The sequence below is a fragment of the Ovis aries genome, chromosome 1 (genome assembly GCF_016772045.2).
Source record: "Ovis aries strain OAR_USU_Benz2616 breed Rambouillet chromosome 1, ARS-UI_Ramb_v3.0, whole genome shotgun sequence".
NCBI classification, from domain to species: Eukaryota; Metazoa; Chordata; class Mammalia; order Artiodactyla; family Bovidae; genus Ovis; species Ovis aries.
The window spans coordinates 202,408,082-202,422,426 of record NC_056054.1 but is presented as its reverse complement, the minus strand read 5'-3'; the positions used below and the strand labels follow the sequence as shown (position 1 = coordinate 202,422,426).

Here is a 14,345-nt window from a genome sequence, read left to right as displayed (position 1 = left end):
CCTTTTTTAAGAACACAAACACAAATGCACTTGTACAAACATACACTTTGGGTTCCCTCTGTCAAAATACAGTCAGTCCTCTTTATTCATGAATTTCATATTTGTGAGTTCACCTACTCAAAATTTATTTGTAATCCCCCAAATCAAACATTTCTCACCCCTGCTCTGCGTCTCAGTAGTTTGGGTGTGCCTCATCCAGGGGATGCCCACTCCACTCTCTAGGAAGGAGGGCCCCCTCTTTCCCTTTCCCTTCCATGGTTTCTCTTCTCTATCCTCCTCCCTGGTGACAGGTAGACCCTGCCACTTGGGGAAAGGTCAGCAGGGGACCTCTGTTTTGCATTAGAAGCAGAAAACGATTTGGCTTCCACTTTTTCGAAATCCAGCTATGTCAAAAATAAAGCTGACACTTTTAGCCATGGGTCAGTTTTTCAGTTGGTTAAAACCCAGAGGAAAGAGGAGTGTGATTGCCACCCACACCTCAGTAGCAGACTGGAAGCCCTTGAGAGCAGAAATTTTATTTTTAATAAATAAAAAATTATATAATATTTAATGCATATAAAATAAGAATGCAGAATATTTGCAAGTGATAAAGCACAGTAGTAAACACTCTACCTAAAAACCTAAAATAAAACCCAAATGTATTTGTAACCCCTGAAATCAATACTTGAGGGGCTTTTACAATCATGCACAGACCTGTGCCGAGTGGCAAAAAAAAAAATCTGAGTTGCTCCAAGCGACACTCTCAGCAGTGGTCAAACACACCAAAGCTCTGCCTTCTTGTTTCAGCTCTTGCAACAAATGTCCTTTTCCTGGCCTCTTACTGCCACATTTTTTGCTTCTAGTGCCTTTTCTTTGTGATTTCTCTGTTTAAAATCCCCCAAACATAGTCCTCAACTGCTGGCTGGAGTTTCTAAACTCATAAAGGCTGTGATGTTACCTTACAGAGAAAATGTGTTACATAAGCTTTGTTCAGCTATGAGTCATAGTGCTGGCCATGAGTTCAATGTTAGCAAGTCAATGATATATATTAAATATGGTGTCTTTAAACAGAAACACATATAAAATCAGGTTATGTATTGATTAGTCAACACAAGTTGATTGATTAGTCAACACAAGTGCTGTAACCAGAGGCTCCTCAGAACCTAACCCTTTATTTCCCCTCCAAGCAATGGTCCGGTAACTGCTACTTCAGTGTCCAAGTGCCTTTACAGAACAGGAACTGCCATAAATAATGAAGATGAAGTTTATATAAAATTTATCTTCTAGAACTGTATTTCCCTGGTTATGTAGTTTTAGTTCTAGAAAATACAAGATCATTGCTCACAGTGAGTCCTTTGCCTGGCCTTCTCCATTCGCTCCTGAATGACTCACTGTTGCTTTCAAGACAGGCTCCTGGATGGCCCTTCACCCAACCCCAGCCGTGCCCAAGGCTCAAGAAACTTGCATGGGGGACAGAACCAGCCTTAGGAATGAGGGACTGCCCTTGATCTAACCCTCACAGGCTCTGAGGCTGGTAGAAACTTGATTTTTTCAATAGGACAATTTTATCCTGTTTCTTTTGTTTGATTGTTCCAAGACATTGCTAGATGCAGTTTGATTAGTTACAACTAAAGTTGACTCTTTTTTTTTAAGTTGGAAAAGTGTGGGGTGGCTAGTGGATAACATATTCACTATATTATTCTCATCTGTAAGTGAATTCCTTGGCCTAAATGATGCTTTATATGCTTTCCCCAGGATTTATAGATATTCTACTTTCTTCTTGTGTTGAATTCCACTCCATTTTTTTCCCTTAAATATTACTTGTTTTTTCATACCACAGACCTGAAACATTTTTTCCTTTTCTGAAATAACTTCCCCCACTAGCACCGAAGTTCCAAGATAACTAATCTATTTGTCCATTTATCCAGTCTTATGTTCCCAGTGCTAAGAACAGGGCCTGCTTCAACTATTTCCTGGATAAATGGATATCAATCTGTTAACGCATTAGTCAGCCATTCAGAATGATTCATATAAATACTATACAGTGTATGACATAATGTTTATAAAGAAGCATGAAATGCATTGTGACCGAAATTATTAGAAATATATCTGCAGGAGACACAGCCTGGAAAATCATATGCAAACAATAGGTTGTGCACTCCACCGCAAAGTTCTTTTTTTTTTTTTTTTTCATCGCAAAGTTCTTTGTTTAAAATTGCTTTAAGTTATTAAGCCTTTTCCTCTCAGAATTAACACCATTTTTAAAAGGATATATTACATTTATCTTATTTTGGACTACGTTACAAATTAGTTTAAGCTTCTCTAGGGCAGGCACTGTGTTGTTTTTAGTCTAGTAGCGTGTACCCAGCACCAAGCTCAAGAACTTGTCTTGTTGTTGGGCCTGGAATTCTCAGGCAATTTGGAGAGCATGTAAGGAGTAGATATATGTGAGTAGCAAACTTGTTACATTGCTTCACATGGTTCTTTACATTTTACTTTGGGCTTCCCTGGTGGCTCAGACTGTAAAGAATCTGCCTGTAATATGAGAGACCCAGGTTTGATCCCTGGGTTAGAAAGATCTCCTGGAGAAGGGAAGGGCTATTCACTACAACTGAGCAACTCTCTCTCTCTCTCTCACACACACACACACACACACACACACACACACACACACACACACACGCCTTCAGAAAGCAAACCTCGTTATTTCGTTGTTTTGTTACGAAGTCAAGTTTGCTCAGAGGTAGTATTAACAGCTCAGCAGAACATGTTAAACTGGTTTCTAAAGCTTAACCTCTTCTATTAGAGTTTACTTGAAAGGGGAGAAACTTTGCCTTTACTCTTCAGACTACTTTGAAACTCAATCCCTTTGAAATGGCATTTCCTGTTGACAGTCGGAAAATTACAGTTGGATGGGTGATGTCTCCCATCCAGAGATGAATTCAGACCCTTGCGTAGGGCAGGCCTGATTATCATTTACTGTCTTCCTTCTGTTAAATTAAAAGGAACATATTCAAATAGGATATCAGGAAAAGCTAGCTATAACATGTTTAGAGATAAATTATATGTGCCTGAGATACTTTATTATAATTTAATACATGACTGCCTATGGGCCAAATCCAGCCATGACCATTAGCATATTGTCTTTAGTTGTTTTTTTGGTATAAGGCAAAATTGAGTGGTTTAACAGTGACCACACTCCCACAGAGCTGAAAATATTTACTATCTGGCTCTTTACAGAAGTTTGCCAGCTTTGGTTGAATATCTTAACCAAATTTTCCAGGCAAGAATACTGGAGTGGTTGCCATTTCCTACTACAGGGGATCTTCTTGATCCAGGAATCAAACCCATGTCTTTGGCATCACCTGCACTGGCAGGCAAATTCTTGACTACTGCACCACCTGGGAAGCCCTTCCCAACTCTGGTCTAATGTCTTACACAAAAATAGAGCACAATTTTGGAAAGAGCCTGGGTTTTGGAGACAGTCCTACGTTTGAAGTTCAACGCCATTGCCTACGAGTTATGTGATTTCTCTTAATTAATTACCTAACCTCTCCAGGCCTCAGTTTTGCATGCGTAAAATGATCGAAATAATGCCAATCTGTCAGGCAGTGCTTTGCAGAGTCATAGTGAGCCCAAGGCAAAAGAAAAAAACACGCCATGTAAATGTATGCATTTACATGTGTGTGCTAAGTTACTTTTGCTAAGTTACCTCAGTCCTGTCTGACTCTTTGCGACCCTGCGGACTGTAGCCCACCAGGCTCCTCTGTCCATGGGGATTCTCCAGGCAAGAATACTAGAGTGGGTAGCCAAGCTCTTCTCCAGGGGATCTTCCCAACCCACGGATCCAACCTGCATCTCTTATGTCTTCTGCATTGGCAGGCGGGTTGTTTACCACTAGCACACCTGGGAAACCCATACATATTTATATAAGTATACACACATTTATCAAAATAGCCTCCCATGTTTTGAACCAAGTGAAAAATAGCCCTTCATTATTTAATCTGTTCATACACTGTGGTCACCTCATAATATAAACCACCTAGCAAGGAAGTAAGTTGTCATGGACCCAGAAATGCAAGACAATTAGAAATGATTTTTTCTGTTGTACAATAACACCGACAAGTAAAATGATCAGTAATATATCTTAGTAAAATGTTTGACATTCTATTCATCATAGATTTGTGTTGATTTTGATCTTTTAAAAATATTGCATTAAAATATCATCTATGCATGATAATATACATTATTAATGATGTGCATATTATCATTTGCATTAAATATTAAATGACTGTAAAATATTTAGATATTAAAGTATCCCTTGTGTTGCATTAAAATATTACAAAAATAGACTATTTTATTGCATTAAAAAGTCATAAGTTGACTTATCTTGATTACTATTTTGGTGTCCCTTCCAAATGTTGCACTTGGTGAGTGCTTTACTTGCCACACTCTAATCCCAGCCTGGCTGTCAGGTCTGATGTGAGAATGAGAGAAAATGCCTGTGAAGTATCTAAAGTGTTACATGATACATTGTAGATGCCAAAAAACTAGCAACTATTTTATTTATTTTTCTGTTTATTTATTTGGCTGTGTCAGGTCTTAGTTGCAGCATGTGGGATCTAGTTCCCTGACCAGGGATTGAACCCGGGCCGCCTACATTAGGAGTGCGGAGTCTTAATCATTGGATCACCAGATGTTATTGCTGTTCTCCAGCCACTAAATCTTGTCCGACTCTTCACAACCCCATGAACAGCAGCATGTCAGGCTTCTCTGCCCATCACTATCTCCCTGAGTTTTAACATATCTCAAATTTATGTCCTTTGAGTCAGTGATGCCATCCAACCATCTCATCCTCTGTTGCCCACTTCTCCCCTTGCCCTCAGTTTTCCCCAGCATCAAGGTCTTTTCCAAGGAGTCAGCCCTTTGCCTCAGGTGGCCAGAGTATTGGAGCTTCAGCATCAGTCCTGCCAATGAATATTCAGGGTTGATCTCCTTTAACATTGACTGGTTTGATCTCCTTGCTGTCCAAGGGACTGTCAAAAGTCTTCTCCAGCACCACAGTTTGAAAGTGTCAATTCTTCTGCATTCAGCCTTCTTTATGGTCCAACTCTTACATCCATACATGACTACAGAAAAAACCATAGCATAGACTATACAGACCTTTGTCAGCAAAGTGATGTCTCTGCTTTTTAAAACACTGTCTAGATTTGACATAGCTATTCTTCCAAGGAGCAAGTTTCTTTCAACTTCATGGCTGCAATCATCATCTGCATTGATTTTGGAACCCTAGAAATCTGACACTGTTTCCACATTTTCCGAATCTATTTGCTATGAAATGATAGGACTGGATGACATGATCTTAGTTGTTTGAATGTTGTGTTTTAAGCCAGCTTTTTCCACTCTCCTCTTTTATCTTCATCAAGAGGCTCTTTAGTTCCTCTTCACTTTCTGCCACTTTTGACCACAAGGGAAGTCCCCCAAACTAGTAATTGTTAATGATATTGATAAATTGGGTTAATAGTATTGATCTCATAGGATTATGAAGACTAAATAAATAAATCACTTAGTATGAAATTTGACATAAAACAAGTGCTAAATAAATTCCTTCCTTCCATCATTTTAGTTTCCTTAATTCAACCAAGGATTTGGAAAAGGGAAGCTTTATTAGCCAGTATACAAATGAGGTTCTTCTCCCTGACAAGGTAAAACAAATAATCTATTTGGATCATCAATTTTCTCATATTAAAATAAAGTTGGTCCCTTATTCCTAACCATTTAGCCCACTCTAGCATTCCTTTAGGAAATGAAATTCTAAGATCTTCAAACTAGCTGATTTGAGAGGACAAGATGTCCTTTGAAAGGACAAGAGGTATCTACCTAAGAAAACAAATTCTCCAGGACTTTCTAACTAACCAAAGACAACCCTGATTTAAAAAAATTAATATATCAAGAAATTTACATTTCTTTTAATTAAAATATCTGAAAACAGGGACTTCCCTGATGGTCCAGTGGTTAAGAATCCACCTTGCAATGAAGGGGCAGTTGCAAGGAATTACGATCCCATATGCCTCAGAGCAGCTAAGCCCATGAGTCTCAACTACTAAGCCAGAGTGCCACAGCTAGACAGCCTGTGTGCTGCAACTGCCACCTGATCCGACACAGCCAGAAAAATAAACTAAGAAACATTTTTTTTTAAAGACCTGAAAATAACCATACTTTCAGTTCAGTTCAGTTCAGTCGCTCAGTCATGTCCGACTCTTTGCGACCCCATGAATCGCAGCACGCCAGGCCTCCCTGTCCATCACCAACTATACTTTACTCCTGTAATTAGAATGTTAATCAGATAGGTGTTTTTTCACCTTTATATCAAGCAGGTTTTTTTGGCTAATAAATACCTTTTAGGTAACAAACATGGTTCCACATGCTACAATAAGGATGAATCTTGAAAATACTATAACATGTGAAAGATGTCAGTCACAAAAGACCACATATTATATGATTCTATTCATATGAAGTGTCCAAAATAGGGAAATCTATACAGACAGAAAGTAGATTAGTGGTTGCTTAGGGCTTGGGGATGGGAGGAGATGGCGAGATGGGGTACAGTAAAAGGTATTCAGTTCCCTTTTGAGGTCATGAAAGAGCTCTAAAATTGACTGGTGACAGTGGCAAATATCTGTGAATCTATTAGAAAACACTCTAAATGGGTGGATTGCGAATAATATCTTAATAAAACTGATTTTTTTTTTAAATTGCTCCTGTAATTTCACACTTTCATGGAAAGAATTTTTAAAAAGGGTGGGGCTTCCCCGGTGGCTCAGTGGTGAAGAATCTGTCTGCCAATGCAGGAGACACAGTTTCAATCCTGGTCCGGGAAGATCCTACATACCTCGGAACAACGAAGCCTGTGCACCACAACTCCTGAGCCTGTGCTCTAGAGCCTGGGAAATGCAACTGCAACGGCTGAAGCCCATGCTTCCTGGAGCCTCGAGCTCCACAAGGGAAGCTACTGCAATGAGAAGCTCACATGCTCTAGAGAGTAGCCTCCACTTGCTGCAACTAGAGGAAAAGAAACCCGAGCAGCAGCGAAGACCCAGTGCATCCAGAAATAAATAGATAAAAAAAATTTTTTAAGTGAAAAAAGATAAAAAGTCTTTTGGAGGTGACTGGGCAGAAGTTTCATTTTTCGGTCACAATGAAATCAGGCTCCTAATTTTCCAGTTTGCTTTCTTTCACCTTGGAAACTGAGGTTGACAGACCTCCATTTTCTACCACTGCAAGCTAAATAAAGCCCTGGCTAGCTGTTTCTGTACAAAATAAATTACTCTTATTCTCAGCCTTAGGGACTAAATATAACTATCATTTTGTTTTACCACAGAAAGTTGAGTTAGTTACACAAAATGTCCTCTTGGTTGGAAAGACATCTCTTGTTTTTATCCACCAGCTACATTTCCTTAGGCTACAATCAAAAAAACAGGGAGAAATCTATTTCCCTAGATTGGCTTATTTCGAGTGAGTCTCAGTTGGATAGAAAAGTGTGATTCCCTCAGACTGATCACTGACAACCTTGCTTCCTTTCTGATATAAACTTCCAAGGGATCCTTTGGCTCTGTATTCACAAGATACACTGTCTTGATGCTAAATGCCCATGCTATCCTGGGGTCATGCTCAGTTCTGGCTTTTGGCTTCTACTTGCCTTTAGAAGAACCGATTTCAGCTCCCACGTGTCTGATTGGGGAAAACTCCTACAGAAAGAGGAAACTCTTCATTCACATCCAAAGAGGTGTCTGTGAAGGGAGACGATGGAACTGTAGGCGGAAATACCCCACCGATAAAGCAATTGTGAGTGGGGCAAGAGGACAGAAGGCTCTGAGGTTCGATGAGAGTCAGTGAACAAAGACAGGTTCCTATTAGACTTCTCCATATGGTCGAGTCAGCTTATCAAAAGTCAAAGTGTCAATTTCTCTCAGACGCATGATTGGTGAAGTTCAGTTCACCAACCTCCAAACCCCCGTGACGGCAGTAAAATTCTACCTAATTTCACCCTGATGCACCATATTGAGTCAGGAAGTAAAACAGGGAGGGTCTGACTTACACTTCTTTCCTGTCAAGTTTTAGGTTCCAAGGCATGCTCCAGCTCTCATTTCGCCCACCTCTAAACATGACGCAAATGTGTATGAATAACTTCTTTAGAACAGAGGTCCACAGACAGGTATATTGACTCGATGCTGCCTAAAAATACTGAGATTCAGATGTAGATGAAGGAATACACTGTTGAATATTTAGCCTTCTGGGCAGTGGATGCCAAGTCAGTGTCCAGGACACACAGCCCACCACATGTTGACTGATGGAGCCAGGAGCTTTCCAGAAACCCACACTTGAGCACACTCTTAAGCTTGCTTAAAAACATTGTTCTGCAGGAACTTCCAAAAGTCTCAGAAATAAACATCTCTTTAGTCCAGAAATTTTGACTTGGAGAAATTAGAAAATGAGTTGGACTCCTACTTTGAAGAGAGAAGCGGAAGGGGAAGGTGACATGTTCCTACAATGAAATTCTACTAATTTTTCTTTTTAATCTGAAAAGTAACTCAGTTTACATTTTTTATGCAGAGAACACCACCAAATTTGGCATTAAAAATCCATCCTGAGCCAGACTGAGATGGGTTCACAGTTAGCCAGGGCCAAAATTGATGGAATATCTTTGTTTCTCTTTTATACTGGCAGAGACAGGCAAGAAAAAAATGGGCTGAATGCCTTCTTCATTGGAAGGATGTCTCTGCTTTTAATGACCAGCTTGAATTTCTTTAGGATATAACCCAGAAAACAAATGAGATGCCAAATTTCCTTACTCTGATCTCTTAATCATGTGCAAAAAATATGCACCTTCATGTTCCACCTCTTAGTCACCTTTGTTTCTCCTGGAGACAGGTGAGTCACACAGTGGCGTGCATGCACACACACACACACACACACACGGAGTTATAAATCATTCTGAAGGGAGTTTCCAATATTTGAGGAGATAATTCTTTCTCTAATTTGGCACAAAGGTATTCTCTAGGAAAATATCTACCTAGTTTTGCACAAGTTGTTATAGGTCAAAATTTTGATAGCAGGGTAACTTTAAAAATTACTTATGAACACAACATTGTACATCAACTATAGTCCAGGATAAAATTTTTTTAAAAAATTATAACATTTATCAGCCTCTCTTCCTTGAACCACCTGCAAGCCAAAAAGTGTTGTGAATTTGTTTAATATGCAGATTCCAGGACCTCACCCCAGACCCCGCTGAGTCTGGATCTCTGGAGATACTCTGCATTTTCAACAAATTCTGCAAATGATTCTAGAGTGTGCCAGCCATTGCTTCGTACTCTGGTAAGAGTACGGCCAAAATTCCCATCATGATTTCATGAAGGTTAGAGCAACAAAATAAAAATCTCTGAAAGTAAAAGACTTGTATTCTTGGGATTTCAGAATCACATCTTAATCACTTGTTCATTTTTGGACTGCAAGCCAAGGAAGGGAAGAACATTAAGTAACTGTATCTGTGATTGATAATTTCTGCTTATTATTTAATATCCTCCCCCATGAAAGTTCTCAGATCACGGTTTTGCAAATACTAAGAAGACTGGATTTAGCTTACAGCAATAATTAAGTATTTTCCTTCTAGCTATGGAAGTTTATCATGATGTATCTTGATCTGCTTGGGTTCCATTAGTTAGCAGTAGGTCTTGTGGAATGACTTAAAGCAAGACTTTACTGATGAGATAATGTTAAGGAAAACCTTTCCACATGGCGTTAGTGGTAAAGAACTAGTAAGAGACATGGATTCGGACCCTAGGTTGGTAAAATCCTCTGGAGGAGGGCATGACAACCCACTCCAGTACTCTTGCCTGGAGAATCACATGGACAGAGGAGCCTGGCAGGCTGCAGTCCATAGGGTTGCACAGAGGCAGGCATGACTGAAGCAACTTAGCACGCAAAAAGGCAGGTCAATGGTTACCAGATGGGGGAGGGATAAATTGGGAATTTGAGGTAAACTGACATGCAGAGACCTTCTGTATAGCACAGGGAACTATGCTCACTATCTTATAATAACTTATCTTACTCATGCTCAGTCGCTTAGTCCTGCTCGTTTTTTTGCGAACCCCTCCAGGCTCCTCTGTCCATGGAATCTTCCAGGCAAGAAGACTGGAGTGGGTAGCCGTTTCCTCCTCCAGGGGATCTTCCCAACCCAGGGACTGAACCCGCGTCTCCTGCGTCTCTTGCACTGTAAATCAACTAGACTTGGTCTTAAAAATTAAAAAAGATATTTTAAAAGAGGCAGGTCACAAAAAATTAAGTTCCAACTTTGTAACTGAAATATATAATGGGAGACTTGAAGAAAGTACCCACAAAATGCCATCAGGTTCTTGTATTAAGGTTAGTTCCCACTCCCCTTTAGCTATCTCTAAATCTATTTTACTTAAAAAAAATTGTGATAATAAACACAAACTTTAAAATGGTGACCTCTCAATTTAAAATATTATCAATATTTTATTTTTTGTTTTTTTGTAAATGTATTTGTTTATTTTAATTTATTTAAAATTTAATTAATAGATTTTAATTTATTTTAATGTCTCTTTACAATAATTTAATTCATTCATTTTAATTGGAGGCTAATTACTTAACAATATTGTAGTGGTTTTTGCCATACATTGACATGAACCAGCTACTAGCGTACATGTGTCTCCTATCTTGAACCCCACCTCCCCCCTCCCTCTCCAAATATTATCAATATTTTAATTTTAACTTACTATTAAATCAACTTCAAAAGCACAAATTTAAAAAAAAAGCACAAATTAAGAAAAATTTATTATAAGCCTGAAATACTAACAAATAATTTTTCCATTTCCCATTGAAACTATTTACAGGCATACATACATGATTTTGGCATGATTTTACAACTAAGTTGTAATCTTAGTTTACCTACAAATTTGAGTTCTGCTTTTTTGACTTCTTTTATAATATGACATGTTATATTATAAACATGGTTGCACATTTCTGCATAGCCTCAGAATTATTTGGAAGGTTACATATTTTAAAAAGTTGTTACATTGTACTTTATCCATTCCTGCATGTAGAAACATTTCTGTTGTATCTAGTTTAGAGATTACAGATGACATAGAATCATCTTTGTATAAAAGATTCTTTTTGTTTCTTTTATAAGATATTTCTTTAGAACAAATTCTCAGCAATGGTTTTACTAGTTCAAAGGACATGAACATTTTTATGGGTCCTAATGTATAGCATACTTCCCTTCAGAAAAATTATACCAATCTTCATTACTTAAACTATGTGAAAAAGTACTGGATTCTAAAAACCTGAGAAGTGCTGAGCTTTTTATTTAATTTTTTTCATTTAATTGTTGTTACTTTGTTGCAAACATTACTGTGTTAATTTTTATTTATTCATTATGATTAATAATTTTGTATATATGTATGCCTGTAAGTACAATAATTTTAAGTTATCAATATACCAGACACCATTCTGAGAGGTTTTACACATATAAAATCATGGGTTTTTTTTTAATGAAAATAATTTAAATGAACATTTGATGCATGAAAGCTATAAAAACCTACACTGTCTGTAATGGATATTAAAGTAAAAATTTTAAATCCCCAGGACATAAATGATCTTAATTCATAGTAGAAAAGCACAGAAAAATTAACTATGAAAGAAAGCAACACTACTCTAGATTTTTCAGCATATTTCGTTTTTGTACATCAGAACAGGCTAATTGAAAGGAATAATAGTTTCTTTTACTACTGAGGAAAAAGAAAGTCTTTTCAGAAATAGAAAAAGGTTACTCTATATCTTCTTTCCTGAAAAAAAAAATAACTGTGTGACACTTGGAAAGTCTAGTGAAGGAACTAGGATGATAAAATGACAGTAAATTTTTAAAAAACAATTAAGAAAACTATTCAATAAATGACTTACCTGATCTCACTAAGCACATCAAACTGAGGAGGAAGTATAATCTCAGCATATGGAAAGTGGAGCCCATGTGTGTCACATTCACAAGAAGGATTTTCTTCCCAGAGTCTTAGCCTCTACACTCAGAGCTTAGATAACTAACCCCGACGACGTGCGGTGACAACAGGAAGTTCCCCAGGGACTGCAGGCGGGTCCCAACCCTTTCAGGATATGTGACTCCTCCTCCTTTCAATAAAAGGTCAGGTGTATTTCTCCTTGCACAATTTGATGCAGATCTAGATATTATAATACGTATTTGCAGAATGACGAGTTCAAAATAGTTTCATTCCTTGTGGGCGGTTTATTAGTCGTTTGGCTTGGTGTGTTGAAATCAGGCGTGATCTGAGATATTTTTCCCTTTTGTTTTTGTGAATGAAAGAAATCTGGTCCTCTGTTGGCCTGTGTATACCAAATTACCTTTTATGTCTATTTTCACACTCTTTTCTCAGAGGACAGTCTTTAGATTTTATTGTTGTTGTTGTTGATTAGTCTCCAAGTTGTGCCCAACTCTTTGGGGACCCCATTCAGATTAAAAGAAACCTTGGTAGGAGCCAAGGTTTATAAATGTTTCTATATATCTTAATTTTAATTTTTTTGCCATTCAGAGTTCCTATCTCCCTCTTAGTTCTTTCTCCTCCTTCTTGTCCCTCTCCTCCTCCTCTCCTCCCCTCTTCCTTTCCCCCTTCCCCATTCTCTCCCCTCTTTTCTGTTCTTCTCCTCTTCCTTTCTCTTCTTCTTCAAGAAAAAAAAAGATGAAAAAGCTTTAAATAGAGAACTAGGCCACAATCCATGCACCTCAAAATAGGGAGTAACTAAGTTTGTGCTCCAAGAGCTTGCAACACTTTCTCTGGCTTGTGATGGCGGTCCGAAGAGCTGAAAACTAGATGAACAAATGCAGAAACTACTTAAGAATACATTTACATCCAAAGCATAGGCAAAATCCACTAGTCATTTAACACTGTTTATGAAGTGACAGCATCGCTCATGTAAGTGTATCAGTTCTCTATGTCTGCACCGCATTCCTTGCAGGAAGTAAATTCTAGCAATGCTCTCCAAGGAATCAGTACATCAGGATCACTGGGTATTGTGTGTCACAGGTTTTTCTGCGTCGCATCTCAGACCTAATGAATGCCAAGACTCCCTACCAGTGGTCTACTGATCTGGGTTCAAGTCCCATGTCTTCTATTCACTAGTTGACTGGCCTTAACCAAAGCATTTAAGTTCTCTAACTCTTCATTTTCTCAACTGTAGAATGAAGATGATAAAACTGCACATCTCACCAGGTTGTTTTATGGATTAAATGAGATAGCGTAAATAAAATTCTCAACACCATGGCTCCTACTAAGGTAAGTGCACTCACCACTTGGTAACTGTTGTTATCACCTACCCTCTGCACCTTTCCCTCCCCTCAAAAGTTGAGCTGCACAGTACTGAGAAGGACCACGTGGAGAAGCTCTGTGGGAGCGCAGGAATGAAGACATTTTAGCGGTGATGTTTCCGGTGAATAATTTTAGCCATCACTTAAGTCTGCTTTTGTCTTCTGCTTGAAGATATAAACTAAAAATCATAAATAGGAAAACCGAATTAGTGGTACTAATTTTTTGTTGTTGTTGCTTTCCATTTGCAATCAGCTTTACTAACCTGAAAACAAGTGCTTCCCAGAACAAATGGGGCATTGTTTCAACATTCTGTTAGGAATGTTTTATGGAATGCATCGCCCCTGTTGGCATGGTGTACTTGCCTGATAAATATTTGTTGAATTCCTATCAGTTTTGGTATCATGCCAAGTGATTATCTAGTCGGAGCCAATGTACATTTTCCTGGAAACTGGCCAATTATAGGAATAAGAAGGTTGTCTCTTGGGAGGCCTCTTTGTGTTACTATTAATGATTTTCCTGCTAGGGGCACAGAAGGTCCCTCACTTCCTAGCTGTGTGCTCCTACTTCCAGCATTCAAAATAGCACAAGAATCAATGGGAGAACACATCCCCTTTTGTAGGGGTTAGTGAGAAACATCCAATATAAGCCAAAAAAAAAAAAAAAAAACAAAGAAAACATTTCCAAAGGATGCAGAGAGGAGTGAGGAAAGGCAGAACAGAGAATATCTTTAAGAGGTGGATTACTTCCTTCTCTTGATTGTGGTAGTGATTATAGGAATCTACACTTGTGATAAGATTGCTTAGAATCATTCGGCCCCCAACACATCCACACGCACAATGAATGCATATAAAAATGGTAAACTCTGGGACTTCCCTGGTGGCCCAGTGGTTAGGGCTCTGGTCTTCCACTGCTGGGAGCAAGGGTTGGATCCCTGGTCAGGAAACTAAGATCTCACGTGCTGTATTGTGC

At 38.6% G+C, this 14,345-nt stretch overlaps 1 protein-coding gene across 2 annotated transcripts in view; it reads right to left on the bottom strand.

The window, feature by feature from the left end:
- LIPH (lipase H) overlaps window positions 1–12,124 on the bottom strand; it is a 52,585-nt gene extending 40,461 nt beyond the window's left edge. Inside the window, exons 1-2 of one of the 2 annotated variants that reach the window (XM_060419682.1) lie at window positions 11,962–12,124; window positions 10,091–10,274 (exon numbers count right to left, since the gene is read on the bottom strand). In XM_060419682.1, coding sequence (XP_060275665.1) covers window positions 10,091–10,094 — 4 coding nt within the window. In that variant the 5' untranslated portion in view covers window positions 10,095–10,274; window positions 11,962–12,124. The remainder of the gene's footprint in view (window positions 1–10,090; window positions 10,275–11,961) is intronic. The other variant, XM_004003075.5, reaches the window with a different exon arrangement.
- Between the last annotated feature and the right edge of the window lie 2,221 nt (window positions 12,125–14,345).